Source organism: Adiantum capillus-veneris, chromosome 30, assembly GCF_014529385.1.
Source record: "Adiantum capillus-veneris isolate H3 chromosome 30, ASM1452938v2, whole genome shotgun sequence".
NCBI lineage: Eukaryota > Viridiplantae > Streptophyta > Polypodiopsida > Polypodiales > Pteridaceae > Adiantum > Adiantum capillus-veneris.
Window position 1 is genome coordinate 114,263,112 of NC_140960.1, and position 19,373 is coordinate 114,282,484.

Below are 19,373 nucleotides of genomic sequence, written 5' to 3' on the forward strand. Positions count from 1 at the left end.
AAAATATGAACCAGCGATGATGATGTGAAAGTGAATTGTGCATCTATGTACAAATATTCAAGTGACTTAGAGATCACAATGTGCAAATGTGGAGTGTGCATAGTGCATGGTACCTAATAGATTACAATGTCATATGTACAAAGCTATTACAATAGCAAAGAAGCTAATCTAGAAAGAGTGAGGTCGAAGCAACTCCAAGCTCCGAGCGCAAGAGGATGAAACGTGACTCGTTGAGGCCTTTGGTCAAAATGTCTGCAATCATCTGGTCACTTGGACACTGTTCAACCATAATGGTTCCTTTGCGTACTTCATACCTGACATAATGATAATGGACAGCAATGTGCTTTGACTTATTATGTTGAACATAGTCTTTTGCAAGACTAATAGCACTTTGGTTGTCACACCGCAAGGGTGTGCTAGAAAGAGGAGAGTGACCAATATCAACCAGCATTTGTCGAAGCCAAATCAACTCACGAGCTGCAAGTGATGCCGCAACATATTCTGACTCAGTCGTAGAAACTGCAACACAACGTTGTTTCTTGCTAGTCCAAGAAACAAGACAACCATTTATAAAGAAGCAATTTCCACTAGTAGATCGCATAGATAAATGTGAGCTTGCCCAGTCTGCATCTGTGTAACCCAAAAGAGAAAGAGATTGCATAGAATCCGATGTGAGTTGTCGTCGATAGACTAAACCAAAATCTATAGTGCCTTTCAAGTATTTCAACACACGCTTTGCAGCAGACCAATGCTTAAGAGAAGGACATGCAAGATGTTGTCCAAGATAATTAGCAGCAAACAGAATATCAGGACGAGTGTTCATGCCAATAAACTGAAGACATCCAATCAAGTTAGCATAAGGTTGATTTGTGACAAGTTGACCGCCATTGTCAGAAGTGTTCTTCGTAGAGCTTGCGAGACAAGGTGTGTTGGCTGAATGTGCAGATTCCATACCAAATTTTTGAATAGTATCTACAATAAACTTTGAATGTCGAAGGAATAAAATACCTTTTGTACGGTTCCGTTGGATTTGAATGCCAAGACACGAGTGAATCTCTCCAAGATCCACCATATCAAATGCAGAAGACAATAACTTTTTCACTTGTTGAAGAAATCCCAAATCATTGGAAACAAAGATGGTATCATCCACATAAAGAGCAAGAATCACAAAACTGCTACCTTGGCGTTTTATGTATAAGTTGGGGTCTGACGAGCAAGAGATGAATCCTTTAGAGGTGAGAAAAAGATCAAATTTTGTATACCAGGCTCGTGAAGCTTGTTTGAGACCATATAGTGCCTTATGGAGTTGAGCAACAAGGTCTTCTTTACCTGGAATAACAAACCCTTCTGGTTGTTCCATATAAATTTCCTCTTTCAAGTCACCATTAAGAAAAGCAGTTCGCACATCCATTTGATGAGCTTCTAAATCAAATTGAACAGCAAATGCCAATAAAACTCGAACACTGGTAATGCGAACAACTGGTGAAAAAGTCTCTTGATAATCAACACCAGCTACTTGGGAATAACCTTTTGCAACTAAACGCACCTTGAACTTGTCAAAAGATCCATTTGCTTTTACTTTTGTCTTATACACCCACTTACATTTAATAGTTGTACGACCAGGAGGTAATTCAGTTAGTATCCATGTACCTTTAGAGATAAGAGAATCGTACTCTGCTTCCATAGCCTCTTGCCACTGATCCTTTTGTGGTGAAGAGATAGCTTCATCATAAGTAATTGGATCTTTGGAAGTAGAAAAAGCATTATCAGCAATATCGTCATCATAAACATGACATGAGCCATGTTCAAAATCAATAGGCAGATCAACATAAATATCAATATCATCATTGGCGACATTCGGAAAGGATTTTTGTGAAGAGGAAAGTTGCTCTATAGGAAGAGTTTCATCTTCTGAAAGAAATGGAAAAGCTTGAAGCAATGATTTAGTATCATCAGAATCATCCATGGACCATGAGCCTCCCATAAGCTGTTCGTTAAAAGTAGCATCACGATTCACAATTACTTTCTTGGAGGAAGGGTCATAGAATTTGTAGCCTTTGGAAGTGTCAGAATATCCAATAAAAATAAATTTAAGACCAGGAGCATCAAGCTTTGTTCGTGTTTCTTTGGGAACATGAATATAAGCAATACATCCAAAGGTTCGAAAATGAGATACGGAAGGAATGTCACCTGTCCATGCTGTGATGGGTATCTTACCAGAGGGTGCAGTAGTAGGAAGATGATTCTGAATAAATACTGCTGTCAAAGTAGCTTCAGCCCAAAAAACACGAGATAAGCCAGAATGAATCAGCATACATCTTACAGCATTGAGAATAGTGCGATTCTTTCGTTCAGCAACACCATTCTGTTGAGGCGAATATGGAATAGTGTGTTCATGATGAATTCCACTGTCAGCACAGTAACTCACAAACTCTCGAGAAACATATTCGCCTCCATTGTCACTACGAAGCTTCTTAAGGCGACGACCAGTTTGAAGTTCCGCAGCCTTGTGGAATTGTTTGAAAACAGATAAGGCTTCAGATTTTTGTCTAAGTAGAAATATTGTCGTATACCTTGAGAAATCATCAATGAAAGTAATGAAGTAGCGATATTGTGATCTCGAAGAAGGTAGAGGTCCACATATATCAGTATGAACAAGATCCAATATGTCGTGAGAATGAGTTGTATTTGAAAGAGGAAAGGGTTTGCGATTGTGTTTCCCAAGAGCACAAAATTCAAAAATTCCCATATGAGGATGGGCTTTAAGATCCATGCCATGAACAAGATCACGATGTTGAAGATCAAGGAGTTTTGAGAAATCATCATGAACAAAACGGTGATGCCATACTTTGCAATCATGATCACCTGGAGCAGTGACAACATTTGCTACAGCATCGTTGAGAGAGAGTTCAAACAAATTACCATTTCGAGGAGCAGTGGCTATAGTCTGTCCATCTTTCTCAATTCGGCATTTGGTATGATCAAATCCAACAAACAGACCAAGATCAACAAGTCTAGCAACTGAAAGAAGATTACGTTGAAGATCTGGTACATGTAATACTCCTCGCAAAATTCGAGTGGAAGAAGATAAGGTACCAAGATATAAGTCTCCAATACCCTTTACTTGACAAGTAGTATCATCAGCAAGATAAACAACACGTTGAACTGGCAGTGGATGATAGTTATGGAGCCACTTAGACTGATATGGCATATTTCCTGTAGCAACAGAATCGACAATAAAAAGTGATCCATATCATACATGAAGTATTCTGTCTAGAGCAACTGAACATAGGACGCAGCTTGTTTCTGGTACAATGTTGTTTCGATGTTCAGTAGCATATGCTCTATTTCGATCTGTGTCGAATCGACGCTTATAGCACATATGAGTGGGATGATCAGATCGTCCACAATATTCACAAGAAGAAGAAGAAGAGTCTGTAGATAAACGTGGTTGTTTTGTGGTAATATTGTGTTCTTCATCATATTGACATGCCCAACAATCATCTTCAGTATGGCCATTTCTGTTGCAGTAAGAACATTGCTTATTAGGAAATTTGAGACGAGAGAGAATATTACCGCGACGGCCACCTCTGCGGTTTCCTCGTTGAAATGGACGCCTTCGAGCATAAAAAGCTCGTTCCATCTGTTGTGACTCAGTCTCCTCGTGTGAAATCATAGCTGTATCATGACTAGCATTACGACGTTCTTGACGTTGAGAGTATTCAATTAAAGACATGCAGGCTTGGTCGAAATCAAGACCATCTTTATTAGAGAGAATAGTAACAATGTTATCATAAGAAGAGTCCTTCACCGTATCAAGGAGAAGTATAATCAGTTGCTTTTGTGGAATAGGATCACCGGCAGCAGCAAGTTGATTAATAATAGATTTGAAAGATTCAATATGTCCCGTCATGGCAGTACCAACTTCATATTGTAACTTGTTAAGCAACCCTCTCAAATAAAGTATTTCTGTGACAGATTTCTTCTGAAAGTTTGCAATAAGGTACTTCCATACATCGTGGGAAGTAGGCAGTTCGTACTTATCAAGCAAAAGGGAATCAGTAAGAGCAGAAAGAATATACCGACGAGCTGCTTTATCACGTCGTTGCCAATCCGTATAGGCAACATTCCAATCTTCAAATATAGGTCCTTCAGTGATAAGCACGTTATCATTATCCGTATCAACAGGCTGAGGCGGACAAACACGATTTCCAAGAACAACATCGGAGAGTTCATCGCCTTCAAGAATTAACAACATCTTTGCTTTCCAGCCTGGAAAACCTTGACCTTGGAAAGGAGGAACAGAACGCTGGCCAGAAGGAAAGCCGTTGACGAGAATATTCATAGCCATATCTTGTTGCGAGAAGACGTATAAGATAAGATCGCAGAATTTGCACACCATATATGGTGAAGGCCGCAATTGAGAATGAGAGAGATATGAGGACTGTGTTCTGTCAACGATAAACGTAAGAAGGATGCTCAAGGAACTTCCAAAGATGTGAGAGACGTCACCCAAAAAGGGCAGGGTAAAGGAGACGTTAATAATAAAAGAGTCCTCAAAATAGAGTGGCGTGAGACGCAAGATTGACGGCCACAATATGAATAGAAAAATGCTAAATCTTCTCGAAAAAGTTAACGCCAAAATAAGAAAAACGATCGCGGACGCTTCACGAAGAAGTAGGACGAAGAAAGCTGCGTCAAGCTCAATTGCAGTAAAAACAGCATAACTTTCTGCTGCGAACTCCGATTGACGCAAACCTAGAACTCAAATCGAAGAGCTCGAGGAGACGAACAAGTTTTGGATGAAAAGTGCCGTTGCGCTACGCTCCATTGCGCTTTTCCCGTTTCTCCAAATTTTGAGCAGAACAGCAAGAAAAATTGAGATGAAGTTCAGGGTGTCATCAACAAGAAAACGTAATCAACGATTAGATTGATTAGCAATAAACGTCACACAAAACACTAATCATATTCTTTTTAACACAAAACAACCACAATTAACAAGAATCAATGCTCAAAAATAAAATTTGTAGCAATTTTTGAATCTTACATGCAAATCGCATACACATACTGTTTTGTCACCATGAATTGAATCGACGCATGATCGTTACTGCTCTGATACCATGTTGAGATGTAGAGAGAAAGAGAGAGAGACGAGACAAGAGACACACCATATACGCTCCCAAAGACTGATTCATATTGAGGACAAGATACAAATATATAGGTGAGACCAAGTTGAGTAGAGTGAGCCATATATAGCTCCAACATATATCATATTTGTACCATATACTTCGTCCAAGAGCCCTTACAATATGATGCTTTCTCTTGTTTAGAAGGAGTCCAAAATCTTGAAAGAGGATGGAAACATTAGTATTCTCTATCTAAGTGAGATTTCACACTTGCTTTTGAGGAAAAAACTCTTCTTTACGCAAGGAGTAATGTTTAAATATCAATTCTAGCGGTCAACATACGATGGCTACTACAAACAAAATCCTTAGAGGCTACAAGCCTAAGGGTAAGGATCTATCCTAGCAACATAGAGGCCACCTAACAAAGGAAGTTCACACATGGAAAGTGATCATATACATACAAGGCGAGGCCTAGTTACATAGGGAGTTGGTTGGGTGGAACTTGAGTGTGCATCTCCACCTCTTTCATTACCTTTCCCCTTGCTTGGCAATGAGGAATCTTTTAGAACCAAAAACATCTCTTTGGGGTAAGAAAGTTCTCAATGATCCAATAAAACATTGTAGTTAATAAAACATTTTCTACATGTATTGTAGATTATCACAAAAATAGGCACTTTTGTTTGATACATTTGTCCTTAAAACCTGTCAGCAAGCAATCAAGTTTGAAAAACAATGGCAACCAAAAAAAATTAGTGATGGTGGCCAATTTTTTTTCAAATTCTTAGTCTAGTAAATATTATGTGTCAAGCTCTTTGTTGATAGAGAGTAGATAATGACTATTTAAAAAGAAAGAACTTTGACTTCGAACAACACTATTTAATAATGAATAACCAATTTACCATCCAAAATAAGACACCTTGCTCCACACTTTGATTCAATGATTGAAGTAGGGCTCAAACATTTCCGGATGCATAGCCTCAAAGTTTAATTCAATGATTGAACAAGGGCTTGAACATTTTTGAATGCATACCCTCCTGATAAGTAATTTTGATCACACACTTGTTTCAATACTAGGGCATTTTTATGAAGAATATGTCCTTCTTTTTCCCCCATTAGTGCTCGTATGGCCCTCTCTACCTCTTCTCTATCAACCAATCCACTCTCTTTGCTCTTTCTTAGACGAAGTCCAACTTTCCACTCTTCCACAATGAGCTTGGCATCCATGAATTGATCAACAAAATATGGAAAACAAATCATAGGTATGCCCCTGCTTATAGCTTCCAGAGTAGAGTTCCATCCACAATGGGTAAGGAAACCATGTATGGAGCAGTGTGAAAGGACTTTCACTTGGGGAGCCCACGATACAACATAGCCTCTACCACAACTTTTTGATAGCAATTGCTCTGGAAAAGTGGTGAATACAGCATCATTTATAAGATTTGGACGAAAAACCCAAAGGAAACGTTGTTGACTAGAAAGAAGACCAGCTATAAGTTCCTCAAATTGAGCTAAGGAAATGGAGGCAAGGCTACCAAAGGAGATGAAAAGAACAGATGAGCAAGGTTGTTGATCCAACCATAGTAAACATGCATCATCCTCCTCTAGTAAGCTTGTGCTAGCTTCTTTCTCAAGTGGCTCTACTAGTGGTCCAACGGCATACAATGGTGCTTTCATGTTCACCTTGAGGGCATTTCCTTCTATCTCTTCGAAGCTATTAACTACAAATGCATGGGCTTTGTTTTTTGTTTCCTGCAATGCTTGACATGTAAACGTGTACATAAAGAAATCTTCACCAAAGTTGTCCATGAGATCATCAACTTTGAGAGTAGGTAGGCCTTGGAGTCCCTCTTTGAACACATTTTCTCTCAAAAGCTCTCTTTGCATTGACACCTTCGTGACTGCACCATAATATCATTATGTGAATGTTTACGTGGTTAGCCAAAAATTGTTTCTTTTAATACGTGCAACCAAAAACCTTGACAACGTTTGAATGGTAAGACGAGAGAGAGAGAGAGAGAGAGAGACCTTTGAATGGAAAGACGAGAGAGAGAGAGAGAGAGAGAGACCTTCTTCCAAAGAGAACCCTCCTTCAAGGAGATGGTGGAAATGGAGAATGATGCTGTGGCTAAAGGGAATGAGAGCGATTCGCGGCAGTTGAAGCTTGTCGGCAAGCTGCTGAGTGGCTGCAGTTACGAAGAGGTCGGAGATGAGGCAAGTGATGGGCGGGTGTTGCTGTTGAAGACGCAACAAGAGCTGCTCGATCTGAGGAGCCAGGGTCTGGACGCCCTCAAAGAAGCCTTGCAGCAATATGGCGGCAGGGGAAGAGCACGGAGGTAGGAACAGGGAAAGGCGAGCTCTGCGAATGTCAAGCTTTGGAGATTGATCAGCAGGGGAGGACTCCACGTCATGGGGGGCAGCAGCGGGAGCAGGAGATGGCTCTTGATGGGCAGCAGGGGAGGACTCTGCTGCTGCCGCTTCTTCATGGTGAAGGTGAATGTCGAGGAAGGTGATGGTGAAGGCGTGGTCGGCGGCCAAACGCTTGCACAAGCGCATGAGCGGGTTGATGTGGCCCTGCCCCGGCAATGGCACTGCTAACGCATGATGCTGCCTGCATTTCGTATCCTTCATAGCTTGCCTGCCTCTCTTCCCCCATTCTTCTTCACTAAATAAATGAGGATCCTCCTTAGCATACGTAGCTCCGCCTGAGTTTTTGCCGTCCGGGTCCTCTAAGGTTGGTTTCAACGAAGGCAACGTATAGCTACCTCGTTGAAACATACCTGGGTCTAGAACCCCAAAACTCAATTAGTTTCCCTTCAAGATACCCCCGAATCTTGGAAATTCAATCGGAAAAGGCTTGAAGCCCCAAATTAGTGCATCTCCGGCTATAGAGAAACCACAGAGAGAGAGAGAGAGAGAGAGAGAGAGAGAGAGAGAGAGAGAGAGACTCTGCTCCTGCTCCCACAAGCGCACCCGCACCAATCATGGCAATGGCGGCTGCCTGCTCCATCATCAGTGCTCTAGCATTGCCATGTTGCTTCCTTTCCCTCATTGCGCGGGCCAAGGACCACCACAGGTGAATGCCGCCTCAGATACTCCCCCTATCCTGTTGTGCTTTGTTGGCCGTTGATTCCGCCCTTGTCAGCTATCCACAGATACCGTTTATCCTTCCAACTGGGTATTCGCGTTTCAAACCGATTGTCTCATGTTCATCGCCTGCTGCTTCTGAACAACCTTTTTGCCTCGCATAATTCCCTACCATTGTGCATCTCTTGCCATATCCCTCTTTGCAGCCCTTGTTGTGCAGATCTCTTCAACATCGTTGTCCTAGCTGCACACGAGAGCTCCTACCATGCAAGGCGAAAAGGAAATATCCCTCTTTGCCCTCACATTGTGCAAAAATATGCATCGCATCTCATCTCGGCACTCATCTGTTTGCTGCTTTGCGACATATTTCACACATCAATTGCACTTTTCGATAGCGCCGCCCACATTCCAAAAACATCTCTCCCCATTCACGATCATAGCTGGCATGTCCCTCTCTCTCTCTCTCTCTCTCTCTCTCTCTCACACACACACACACACACACACACACACACACACACACACAAAGTACCTCTTTGACACATTGGTGACACCGGTGCTTCTTTATGGAGTGGAGGTGTGGGGTGGTCACTGGTAGCATCGGGAATTCTACTTGGAAAGAGTTTGAGAATGTTCAAAAGAGTTTTCTCACCAACTTTCTCCAAGTCAAGACAGAAACACCTTACATGCTCCTACTTCTTGAGTCCGGATCGCTTCCCATTGAGGTTTTGGGCATGCAAAGGGTTGTGGAGTACATGCTTAAGACACAATGTAGCCCTTTGTATCGACTTCCTAGAATCGTATATGAAGCAAGTCAAAAGGTCCAAAAGACATGCAAGAGCAAAATACTAAGTTCGGGGTGGATGCTTGACATCAAGAAATGGTTTGGAAGATGGGATGCATGTCACTTGGTCAAGGATGCGGCGATCAACTCCCAAGTTAATGAGGCCTTCTTACAACACCAATGTATCACGGCTTGGGAGAAATCCGGAGGTTCTCACTTCAGCCATTACACCAGACACATTGTCCCAAACTACGAATCTCTCTTCTTCTCTGAACGAGGTAACCGAACCCATTCTTACATCCTTGAGCCCATTGCCTCCATTCGTCTTAGCTTCCATTCTCTACGCTGCGAGACAGGACGTTGGGGCACTGGCGAGGAGTCTCATCGACTTTGCACCTTATGCCCTCGTCAAGTGGCGAGAGAGTGAGTACCACACACTACTTGAGTGCTCAGCTTTTGACAACATTACGTCCTCTTTTCCCCATATATTCAGCCATGAGCTCTCCCTAAATCCAATTCCCCCGGATATCTCCTCACCCCCCCACGTGTCTCCTCGCTCACCCTGTGCTTGCCTCCTTTGACTTGCTCCTTGTCCGACCTGCCTCCCGTGCACTGGCTGCCCAGCTGCTGCGCGTCAAGAACCTGTGTGAAAGAGAGTGAAACACTCTCCAACCTGGTGGCAGTCCTAGAGAGGGAGAGAGAGAGGTGTGGCCCGACCTCAGGACTAAGTGGCACGGGTGCTCAAGGTGGGATCTGAAGAGCACGTGCGAGAGCGTGTGTGTGTGCAGCAATGGAGAAGAGAGGAGACACAGGTTTGGATGGACTCCAAACACAATAGTGTTAGGGTTATGAGTCCTTATTCTTTTATGTAGAATGAATGGTTAGTGTTAGTTCCCGATAGTCTCCAATCGCCCAACACTTAAGCGTGGCACATTGGGCTTTACCACCCCAACAACCTCCCACTTAAAGGACAATGCGCCTTTAAGCTGGGGTGACAATGTATATATATATACAATATAGATAGACAATGACCATGATCATCTACCCGATGCCCATGAGTGCCAAACAATGTGCAAACCGCTCTGAAGGTAAGCCCTTTGTTAAAAGATCATCAGGGTTTTCAATGGTGTGAATCTTGGCAAGCTGCAATTGCTTGTCCTCAAGCACCTCACGATGAAGTGATACTTCACATCCACATGCTTTGTCTTTGCATGAAACACTGGATTCTTTGCCAATTGTACAACACTTTGGCTATCACAATGTAACACAGGCATCTCAACATTGATTCCCAAGTCTCCCAGCCGACCAAGCCATATAGCTTCCTTGCAAGCTTCTGAAGCTGCAACATATTCATCCTTTGTAGTAGAAAGGTAACACAATCTTGCAAACAAGATCGCCATGAAACTGCACCTCCAGTGAATTCAAAAACATAGCCTGAAGTGGACCTTCTCTTGTCCAAGTCTCCTGCATAATCTGCATCTGTGTAACCAGTTACACATGCTTCCTTTCTTCCAAAGCAAATGCACATGTCTTTTGTTCCATTCAAATATCGCATAACTCCTTTCACTGCCTCCCAATGTTTCTTTCCTGGATTTGACATATATCTACTAACAAATCCCACTGTAAAAGCAATATCAGGATGTGTAGCAATCATAGATACATCAAACTCCCAACTGTAGATGATTAAGGCACTTGTGCCATTTCAGCCTTTTCCTCTTCAGACTTAGGGCAATCATTTTTTGAAAGTTTCACATATGGAGGCAATGGAGTACTCAATGCCTTCTCCTTCTCCATATTGAAATGCTTGAGCACTTTATCAATGTACTCATATTGAGACAAATAGACCAATTTCTTGCATCTATCTCGCTTAATGCGCATGCCAAAGGATATGGCTTGCTTCACCCATGTCTTTCATTTCAAATTTTGCATGTAACTCTGACTTCAAGGCTGAAATCTCATCCCTGCATTTCTTGCCAATTAACATATCATCCAGATAAAGGACCAAAATCAGAAAACTACCATCGTTACTCTCTTAGTGTAGAGGCAATGGTCCATATTGCTACGTTTGTAGCCTTGAGAGAGCATGAACGAGTAGAATTCATGATACCACTCCTTTGATGATTGTTTTAGATCATAAAGAGTCTTTTCTAATTGACACACCAAGTATTCATTGCCCTTCTCAACAAAACCTTCTGGCTACTGCGTATAAACTTCTTCTTGAAGATCACCATGCAAGAACGCCGTCTTTGCATCCATCTAGTCAAGTTCCATGTCATCTTTAGCAACCAACGCAAGTACACACCACAGAGTAGTCATCTTGACAACCAGAGAAAAGATCTCATCAAAGTCAATACCCTACTGCTGCTTAAATCCTTTTAGCAACAAGTCGTGCCTTGTACTTGGGTTTATTATCATGAGGTGTAATTTTTTGCTTGTACACCCATTTGCATGGTAATGCCTTTAAGCAACCGAACCAACTTCCAAGTTTGATTCTTATGCAACAAGTCCATTTCTGATTGCATAGCTTTCTCCCACTTTGCCTTGTCATCCATTGACATGGCTTCCTTATAGCAGGAAGGCTCTCCGCAATCTGTCAACATAATGTAGTCCAATGAGGGAGTAAATCTATCAGGAGGCCTTGAAACTCTTGTAGACCTTCTAATAACTGCTTGAGCCGGTTGTCCCTTAGCAACATCTGGTACTGCAGGAGGATTCTGTACTTGTTGTCTGACATTAGGCACTTCAGCCCTATTGTGGACAATTCCATCTTCTTGGAAGATAACTCTCCTGACCTCCATTGTATGCACAGGCTTCTTATGCATCTTTTATTCATTGAAGTATACGTCATTACTGCGAACTATCTTTTTAGATTCAGGATCCCATAACCGAAATCCCATGTCGCCAGGATTGCCATAGCCAAGAAATATACATTTCTTTGACTTAGGAGCCAACTTGCTTCGAAACTCCTTCCCAGAGCCCCACTTTGGCGACTCCGACTCCCTTTAGCCTTGTCGCATTTCAACTCCCATGAGCTCTTAAACCAAGGCCACAAAAGGTATCTGATGTCGCACTGTCCACAATCGATGCTGACTCCTTGCAGTAGTACCTTGCTAATCAGGAATCTGATTAACGAGCGGTCGACTTGTGCTAGATCCACATGGTACATAATATCACCAAGAACCTTGGCAAGGCCGAAACGATGCCAAATGGCACATCCTCCATTGCAGCCAAGTGGGCTCAGACCCGGCCCTCAGGAAATCTTCTAACGGCCATAACTTGCCATCCAGAGCTCTGATTTGCGATCCGAGAAGACATGCATGCTCCACAACTCGAGCTCTACACACGTATGCACTAACATCAGCCTAGGCTATTGGGGTATAAAGCCCAATGTGGTCGCCCAGGTAAGTGGACGGGCCGCCAGGTATGTACACTTTTCATTTTGTAAAAACCTAATAAGAACTCACTATGCTCTACACATTACAGTAGAGCGAGTTCACCATATTGTCGTGCTCTTCTTCTCGCACTCTCACTCTCTCGCGTCGCACTTCCGCTCGTACTCCTTCAACTGGTATCAGAGCTCAGATCGAGGCTCGGGACAGCATTTGCAGGTAGCCAGAGTCACCTGCTCAGATTGGAGTGAGATTCGACAGGCGAAGACACGGCCCCAAATCTTGTGGGAGAACTCGTAGGGCCTGGTGTTCTCAAAATTTCATTATGAGGTCATCTCGGCCACCATTCGGCTTCGACAAAGTTCTGCGCAGCCATTTTCGACTACGTGGTCTCGGCGGGTGCAGATCCGACTTTTCAAATTTGGGGTTTCGGCCTACGACTGCAGGTGCTGAGGATATCTGCACTTCCAAAGTGCTCATTTATGGTTGTCTACACAACGAAGGACGGCTCACAGTTCTTGGAGGCGTGTCACATACGACATGGACGCACCTACACACAGACTGTAGGCGACATCCACTAGTTCATCAGGTAGCTTGTGTTTGCTGCTTGATATTCCAGATTTCATCCTAACATTGCAGGTACGTCTTCCACATGGGATGTATTGTCAGAGATGATGTATGTCTGTTGAGGGTTTGCAGGCTGTGAGTCTCGCAGCAAACAACCGCCGCAGCGGTTACAGCATACAGTGGGAAATTTGTGGATGTATGACTTTGTGGGAAGTCTATGTACTATTAGATTTACTGCAGGCTTTGTTGAGGGTCGAGTGAGGTTTTATTGAGCTGGGGGATTCTTGAATTTTGAGATCCTTTCGGTGATACAGGTCTTGGAGCGATCCCTCGAGCACCCTTAGATAGGCAGCTAGGATGTATTGACTGTGAGTTAGACAGTTGGGATTGCATCTTTTCTTTATTTCCGTTGAGGCATTGTCGCAGTCTATGCTTACAGGACAATGATAGGATAGTGAGAGACAGTACAGGTGCAGGACAGGTTTACCCACAGCTTACAGTGTTAGAGAGACAGTGGTTTTTTTTTTGAGCTGTTTTTGAGTACACCAGAGCCATTTTACAAAGGAGACTCTGCCGAAATTTCTTCAAAATTTGAAGCTTTCTTGGTTCATTTGACAGGTTGATATTGGTTTAGAGCTCAGTTTACAGGGGAAACTCTGCCGAATTTTTCCTAGGAAAGTAAACTACTGTGAAGTGTAGCTATGGCTGGATCACAGGACACTGCTCTTTACAATATCAAGAAGCTGGATGGAACCAATTCCCCATTGTGGAAGAAGCAGATTTGGCACGTGTTGGTACAAAAGAAGGAGATAAAACCTATAAAGCTCAAGGGGATAAAACCACAAGATATGGACAAAGATGAATGGAGCGAAATGGATGAATTGGCACTTTCTACCATTATGCTCACTTTGGCAGAAAGCGTTTACTTCAATGTAGCAGACGAGATGTCGGCTTATGAAGCATGGACAAAGCTGAGTGATCATTATGAGAAGCAGAGTGCAGCTTCACAGGTATACTGGCTTAAGAAGCTTGTTGACTTGAAGATGAAAGAAGGGACACCTATGTCCAATCATCTGAATGAATTCAACACCATCTACAGTCAGTTGTCAGCTCAAGGTGTCAAGTTCGATGAACCTGTTAATCACATTGCTGAAAAGTTGGGACACTTTTCGCACAGCTTTGAGTAATTCTACACCTCCAGATGGTTTGACCATAGCAGGTGTAGAAGGCAATCTTCTTACTGAAGAAACCAACAGAAAGACAATGGACAAAGGCAAAGGAACAGCCTTAGTTGTCAGGGGAAGGACCAAAGAAAAGTACAAAGGTGGAAAGAGGGATCAGTCTCGTAGCAAGTCCCGCAGTGCTAAAGGCAAGAGTGACATAGAATGCTACCATAGTGGCAAGAAGGGTCACATGAAAAGAGACTGCAGAGAATGGAAAGCAGAAAAAGGCAAAGAGAAAGCTGAAGACCATGGTGAGAAGAACAAGTCCTCAGTGAAGATTCAAGAAATAAATGTGACAAACATTGTTGGAGAGGATGACAGTCTAGTGTCAGGAGATATCTACTTCCTGCTTCTATGCTTATGTGGCTGCTATGTTTGCTTACCATACAGACAATGTTCACAGAATTCAAAATCATTAAATGACAAGCCAGGCAAATAACCAGAACGAGACAAGATTTCCATTCCCTTCTTGGACATATGTCCTAACCGGCTATGCCACAAAGAAACATTCGGCTGCTCGGTTTTAGATACATTTGATACATAAATCATGTAAAGTCCTCCAGACTGTACTCCATGTGCTACTGTCATAGAACCCTTGGATATCTTCCACATGTTCTGTCCAAAAGTGGTGACGTAGCTAGCATCATCAAGTAAACATGTGCTGATCAAGCTCTTTGTAATTGCGGGAACATGTCTCACATTCTTCAGCGTGAAAGAAGAGCCATTCTGAAACTTCAATTGAACATCTCCAACACCTAAGATCTCACATGTCTGCCCATTTCCTAGCCGAAAATTATCTTTAGTGGTCACATAAGAGGTAAACCACTCCTTGTTTGGAGACACATGAAGTGATGCTCCTGAGTCTATAATCCAGTCACTCAGTGCATTTCCATCAGATGTTGTAAGAAGAGCTGAGTCCATTGTATTCTTCAAGAAGATACACAGTTTGCACTTGTTCATAGTGATTTGTGTGGACCTATGCCTAACCTATCTGTAGGGGGAGCTTCTTACTTTATGACATTTATAGATGATTACTCGAGGAAAGTATGGGTTTACTTTCTCAAGAATAAGGATGAATCGTTTAGTGTTTTCAAAACGTTTGTGACACTTGTGGAGAATCAGAGTGGCAAGAAGCTTAAATGCTTACGTACTGACAATGGTGGAGAGTATGTTTCAAAGGCCTTTCAGGACTTTTGTGAGTCAAAAGGTATAAAACGTGAACTTACTGCTCCTTACAATCCTCCTCAAAATGGTGTTGCTGAGAGGATGAATAGGACCATACAAGAGAAGGTCAGAAGTATGTTGTCTAATGCACAGCTGCCAAATGGGTTTTGGGCTGAAGCTGTATCAATAGCTATTCATCTTATAAATAGATCTCCTAGCAAGGTTTTGCAGAAGGATTCAGTGGAAGAGATGGTATGGTCAGGCAAAATGCCCTCATACAAGCATCTCAGAGTCTTTGGCTATGAGGCATATACTCATGTTCCAAAGGAATTTAGGAACAAACTTGAGCCAAAAGAGTAGAAAGTGCATCTTTCTAGGCTATGGTAATTCTGGTGAGATGGGGTACAGACTTTGGGATCCCGAATCTAGAAAGGTTATCAGCAGCAATGATGTTCACTTTAATGAAGCCAAATATCATTCTAAACCAGAGAGGATTGAGGAGATTAGAAGAGTTGTCTTCCAAGAAGATGGACCTGCACGTGCAAGAAAAAATGTCAGGGCTCAAGAGGAGCAAGGACATGATAGAGTGGAACCACAGGTTGTGGCTGAGCCTGAGCCACCTATTTTGCGTAGATCTGGACGTATCACGTGATCTCCTGATAGGTTTGTTCCATCTATGAACTATGTCATGTTGACTGATTGCAATGAGCCTTCATGTTACAAGGAAGCAGTGCAAATGAAGGACTCTGGGAATTGGCAATTGGCCATGCAGTCAGAGATGAAAACTCTGCGTAAAAACCAGACATGGAAGCTAGTTAAATTACCACAGGGCAAAAAGGCTCTACCTTGTAAATGGGTTTACAGGTATAAGATCACCACTAATGATAGTCAACCAAAGTACAAAGCAAGGCTTGTTGCCAAGGGCTTTAAGCAAGAACAAGGCATTGACTCTGATGAAGTCTTCTCTCCAGTGGTCAAGATGACTACATTGAGATGCTTTCTTGTATTGGTTGCCATATTAGATTTGGTGTTGCACCAAATGGATGTCAAGACAGCGTTCTTGCATGGTGATTTAGATGTGGTAATTTACATGCAGCAGCCAGAAGGGTTTGTTGAGAAAGGCAAGGAAGATTTGGTATGCCAGTTGTTAAAGAGTCTTTATGGCTTAAAACAATCACCGAGGGCATGGTACCATAAGTTCCACAAGTTTATGCTTTCTCAAGGCTACAAACGTAATGAGTTTGATGACTGTCTATATACAAAGAAGGATACGGATGGCAGTTGGCTGATCCTTATTTTGTATGTGGATGACATGTTGATTGCTGGCAAGCACTTGGAAGAAATTTCAGCTTTGAAGTCAAAGATGGCAAAATCGTTTGACATGAAAGACATGGGTGAGGCAAGTCATATACTTGGTATGCGCATTGAGAGAGACAGATCAAAGAAGTTGATTTGGTTATCTCAAACAGAGTATATTGACAAGGTTTTGCAACATTTCAATATGGAGAAGGGAAAGGCATTGAGTGTTCCATTGCCACCATATGTGAAACTTAGCAAACAAGATTGTCCTGTGTCTGAGGAAGAACAGGCTGAAATGGATAAGATTCCATATGCGTCTGTAGTGGGTAGTTTGATGTATGCAATGATTGCTACTCGCCCAGACATTGTATTTGCAATGGGAGTAGTAAGTCGATACATGTCAAACCCAGGCAAGAAACATTGGGAGGCAATGAAAGGAATATTGAGATACCTGAAAGCTACAAAGAGTATGCGTATATGCTATGGGAGTCAAGAGCTAAGTGTAAAGGGTTTTACCGACTCAGATTATGCAGGTGACTTAGACAACCGAAGGTCTACGTCAGGGTATGTCTTTACATTGGCTGGTGGAGCAGTATCATGGCGTTCTAGATTACAAGATTGTGTTACTCAGTCTACTACAGAGGCTGAATATATTGCAGCATCATAGGCATGCAAAGAATCAATTTGGCTTAATCGACTAGTAACAGATTTGGGAATCAAAGAAGAGATGCCTGTGTTATATTGTGATAGTCAAAGTGCTATACAATTGGCTCGCAATCCAGTTTATCACTCAAAGACAAAGCATGTGGATGTGAAGTATCATTTCATCAAAGAAATGCTTGAGGATAAGCAACTTCAGCTTGTCAAAGTTCACACCATAGAAAATCCTGCTGATCTACTTACAAAAGGACTTCCCTTAGAGAGCTTTGCGCATTTTCGCAAGCAGTTAGGTGTAGGGTAGTACATCACTTCTCTACATCTCTTGTATATTAGCTTGTATAGTAGCTTCTCTCACACTTAAAGTACCACATTGGACTTTAAGTGGGAGGTTGTTGGGGTATAAAGCCGAATGTGGTCACCCAGGTAAGTGGGCGGGCCACCAGGTATGTACACATATTCTTTTGTAAAAACCTAATAAGAACTCACTATGCTCTACACATTACAGTAGAGCGAGTTCACCATATCGTCATTCTCTTCTTCTCGCACTCTCTCTCTCTCTCTCTCTCTCTCTCTCTCTCTCTCTCTCTCTCTCTCTCTCTCTCTCTCTCTCTCTCTCTCTCTCTCTCTCTCTCGCTCGCGCGTCGCACTTCCGCTCGTACTCCTTCATGGGCCACCTGTCCCCAGCTACCCTGCCCGTCAGGGATCTGCTACACACTTTATCTTTAAACTGCAATATCTTGAGCACCGAGGCTCCGATTGACGAGCCGTCTAGATCGGCTTCTAGAGAAAACTAAAGACCACATTCTAGCACATAAAACCCACATCTCGGGCATAGTAGGCCACCAACCTGCTTCGCTCTTTGCAGCACACCTTTGGCCTAAAAAAACCACTTCGAGCATACACCTCTGCTATCCTTGGGCTGCCTAGGGCCTTCGTACCTGCCCTAGCCTTCTGCACTCACATGCTGCCTTTGTCTAGCATAGACCATCTCTTAGCTCGGACCAACTTTGGCTGCACCATTGTCCTCGACTATGAGGTAAAAGAGATAAAGCCATAGTCATTTGCTTACTCTAATGTAGCATTGTAAGCGTTGACAAGGTTCATACTATCCTTAAGCTAGATTCCTTGCATCCATCCAACATATTCAAAAGGATAATGTTTGAACTTAATAAGATATCGTCCGATAATCTTACCATGTCGTAATACCTTGTCTTCATGCCGAAGGATAGCTTCGGGTTGTAGCACCTATTCTTGGTCTTTGATTTCGGGAGGGTCTTCAATAATCGGTTCATTTGGAGGCTCTCCTTTGTAGGGCTTAAGTAGGCTCACATGAAAAGCATTGTGTATGAGCCAATGGTTAGGTAACTTGAGTTAATAAGCCACCTCATTGATTGGCTTCAAAATTTGAAAAGGACCATAGTATCTTTTTGCTAGTTTAGCATAATACTTTTGATGGCCCGTAGGATTTTTGCCCGTCGTTTGCCTCAATCGAGCCTTAGGAAACTTAAGTAAGACCCAATCATTTTCTTTGAATGCTAAGACCCTTCTGTGCTTGTCAACAACAACTTTTTACCTTAGTTGAGAGATGGATACATCCTCCTTAATCTTTTGAAAGGATGCTTGCAAGTCATGGCTATACTCATCTGCAGCGAAGATCTTCCCATGTACTTTAAGTAGCAAGGGACTTTTAGGTCTTCTCTCTATGATTTCAAAAGGTGCTTTTCTTGTAGAAGTATGGATAGTATTATTATACGCATACTCTACAAGAGGTATGTACTTTTCCCATTGTCAGCGTTGATCCACTTCTGTAACATAGGTCTTCAGTATATCAAGATTTGTAAGATTGGCTATCTCACTTTGGCCATCTGTTTATGGGTGATAGGCCGAAGAGAAATTCAATCTTGTACCTAGATTTTCAAAGAGACCTTTCCAAAAATTACTGGTCATTCTAGGATCTCTATCTGACACAATGGATGTTGGTAATCCATGGTGTTTGAAAATATAGGGAGTTGCCATTTGGTGTGCCTTATTAGTCTTCTTGATAGGGATAAAGTGTGCTTGCTTCCTAAACCTATCAACT

The 19,373-nt window shown here is 42.5% G+C and overlaps 1 protein-coding gene across 1 annotated transcript in view; it reads right to left on the bottom strand.

Moving 5' to 3' along the window:
• Positions 1 to 6,073: 6,073 nt before the first annotated feature.
• LOC147418635 (UDP-glycosyltransferase 76C2-like) overlaps positions 6,074 to 19,373 on the bottom strand; it is a 37,409-nt gene continuing 24,109 nt past the window's right edge. Inside the window, exons 2-3 of the mRNA XM_086507341.1 lie at positions 7,193 to 7,783; positions 6,074 to 7,024 (exon numbers count right to left, since the gene is read on the bottom strand). Of these exons, the coding sequence (XP_086363467.1) occupies positions 6,111 to 7,024; positions 7,193 to 7,783 (1,505 nt within the window). The 3' untranslated portion in view covers positions 6,074 to 6,110. The remainder of the gene's footprint in view (positions 7,025 to 7,192; positions 7,784 to 19,373) is intronic.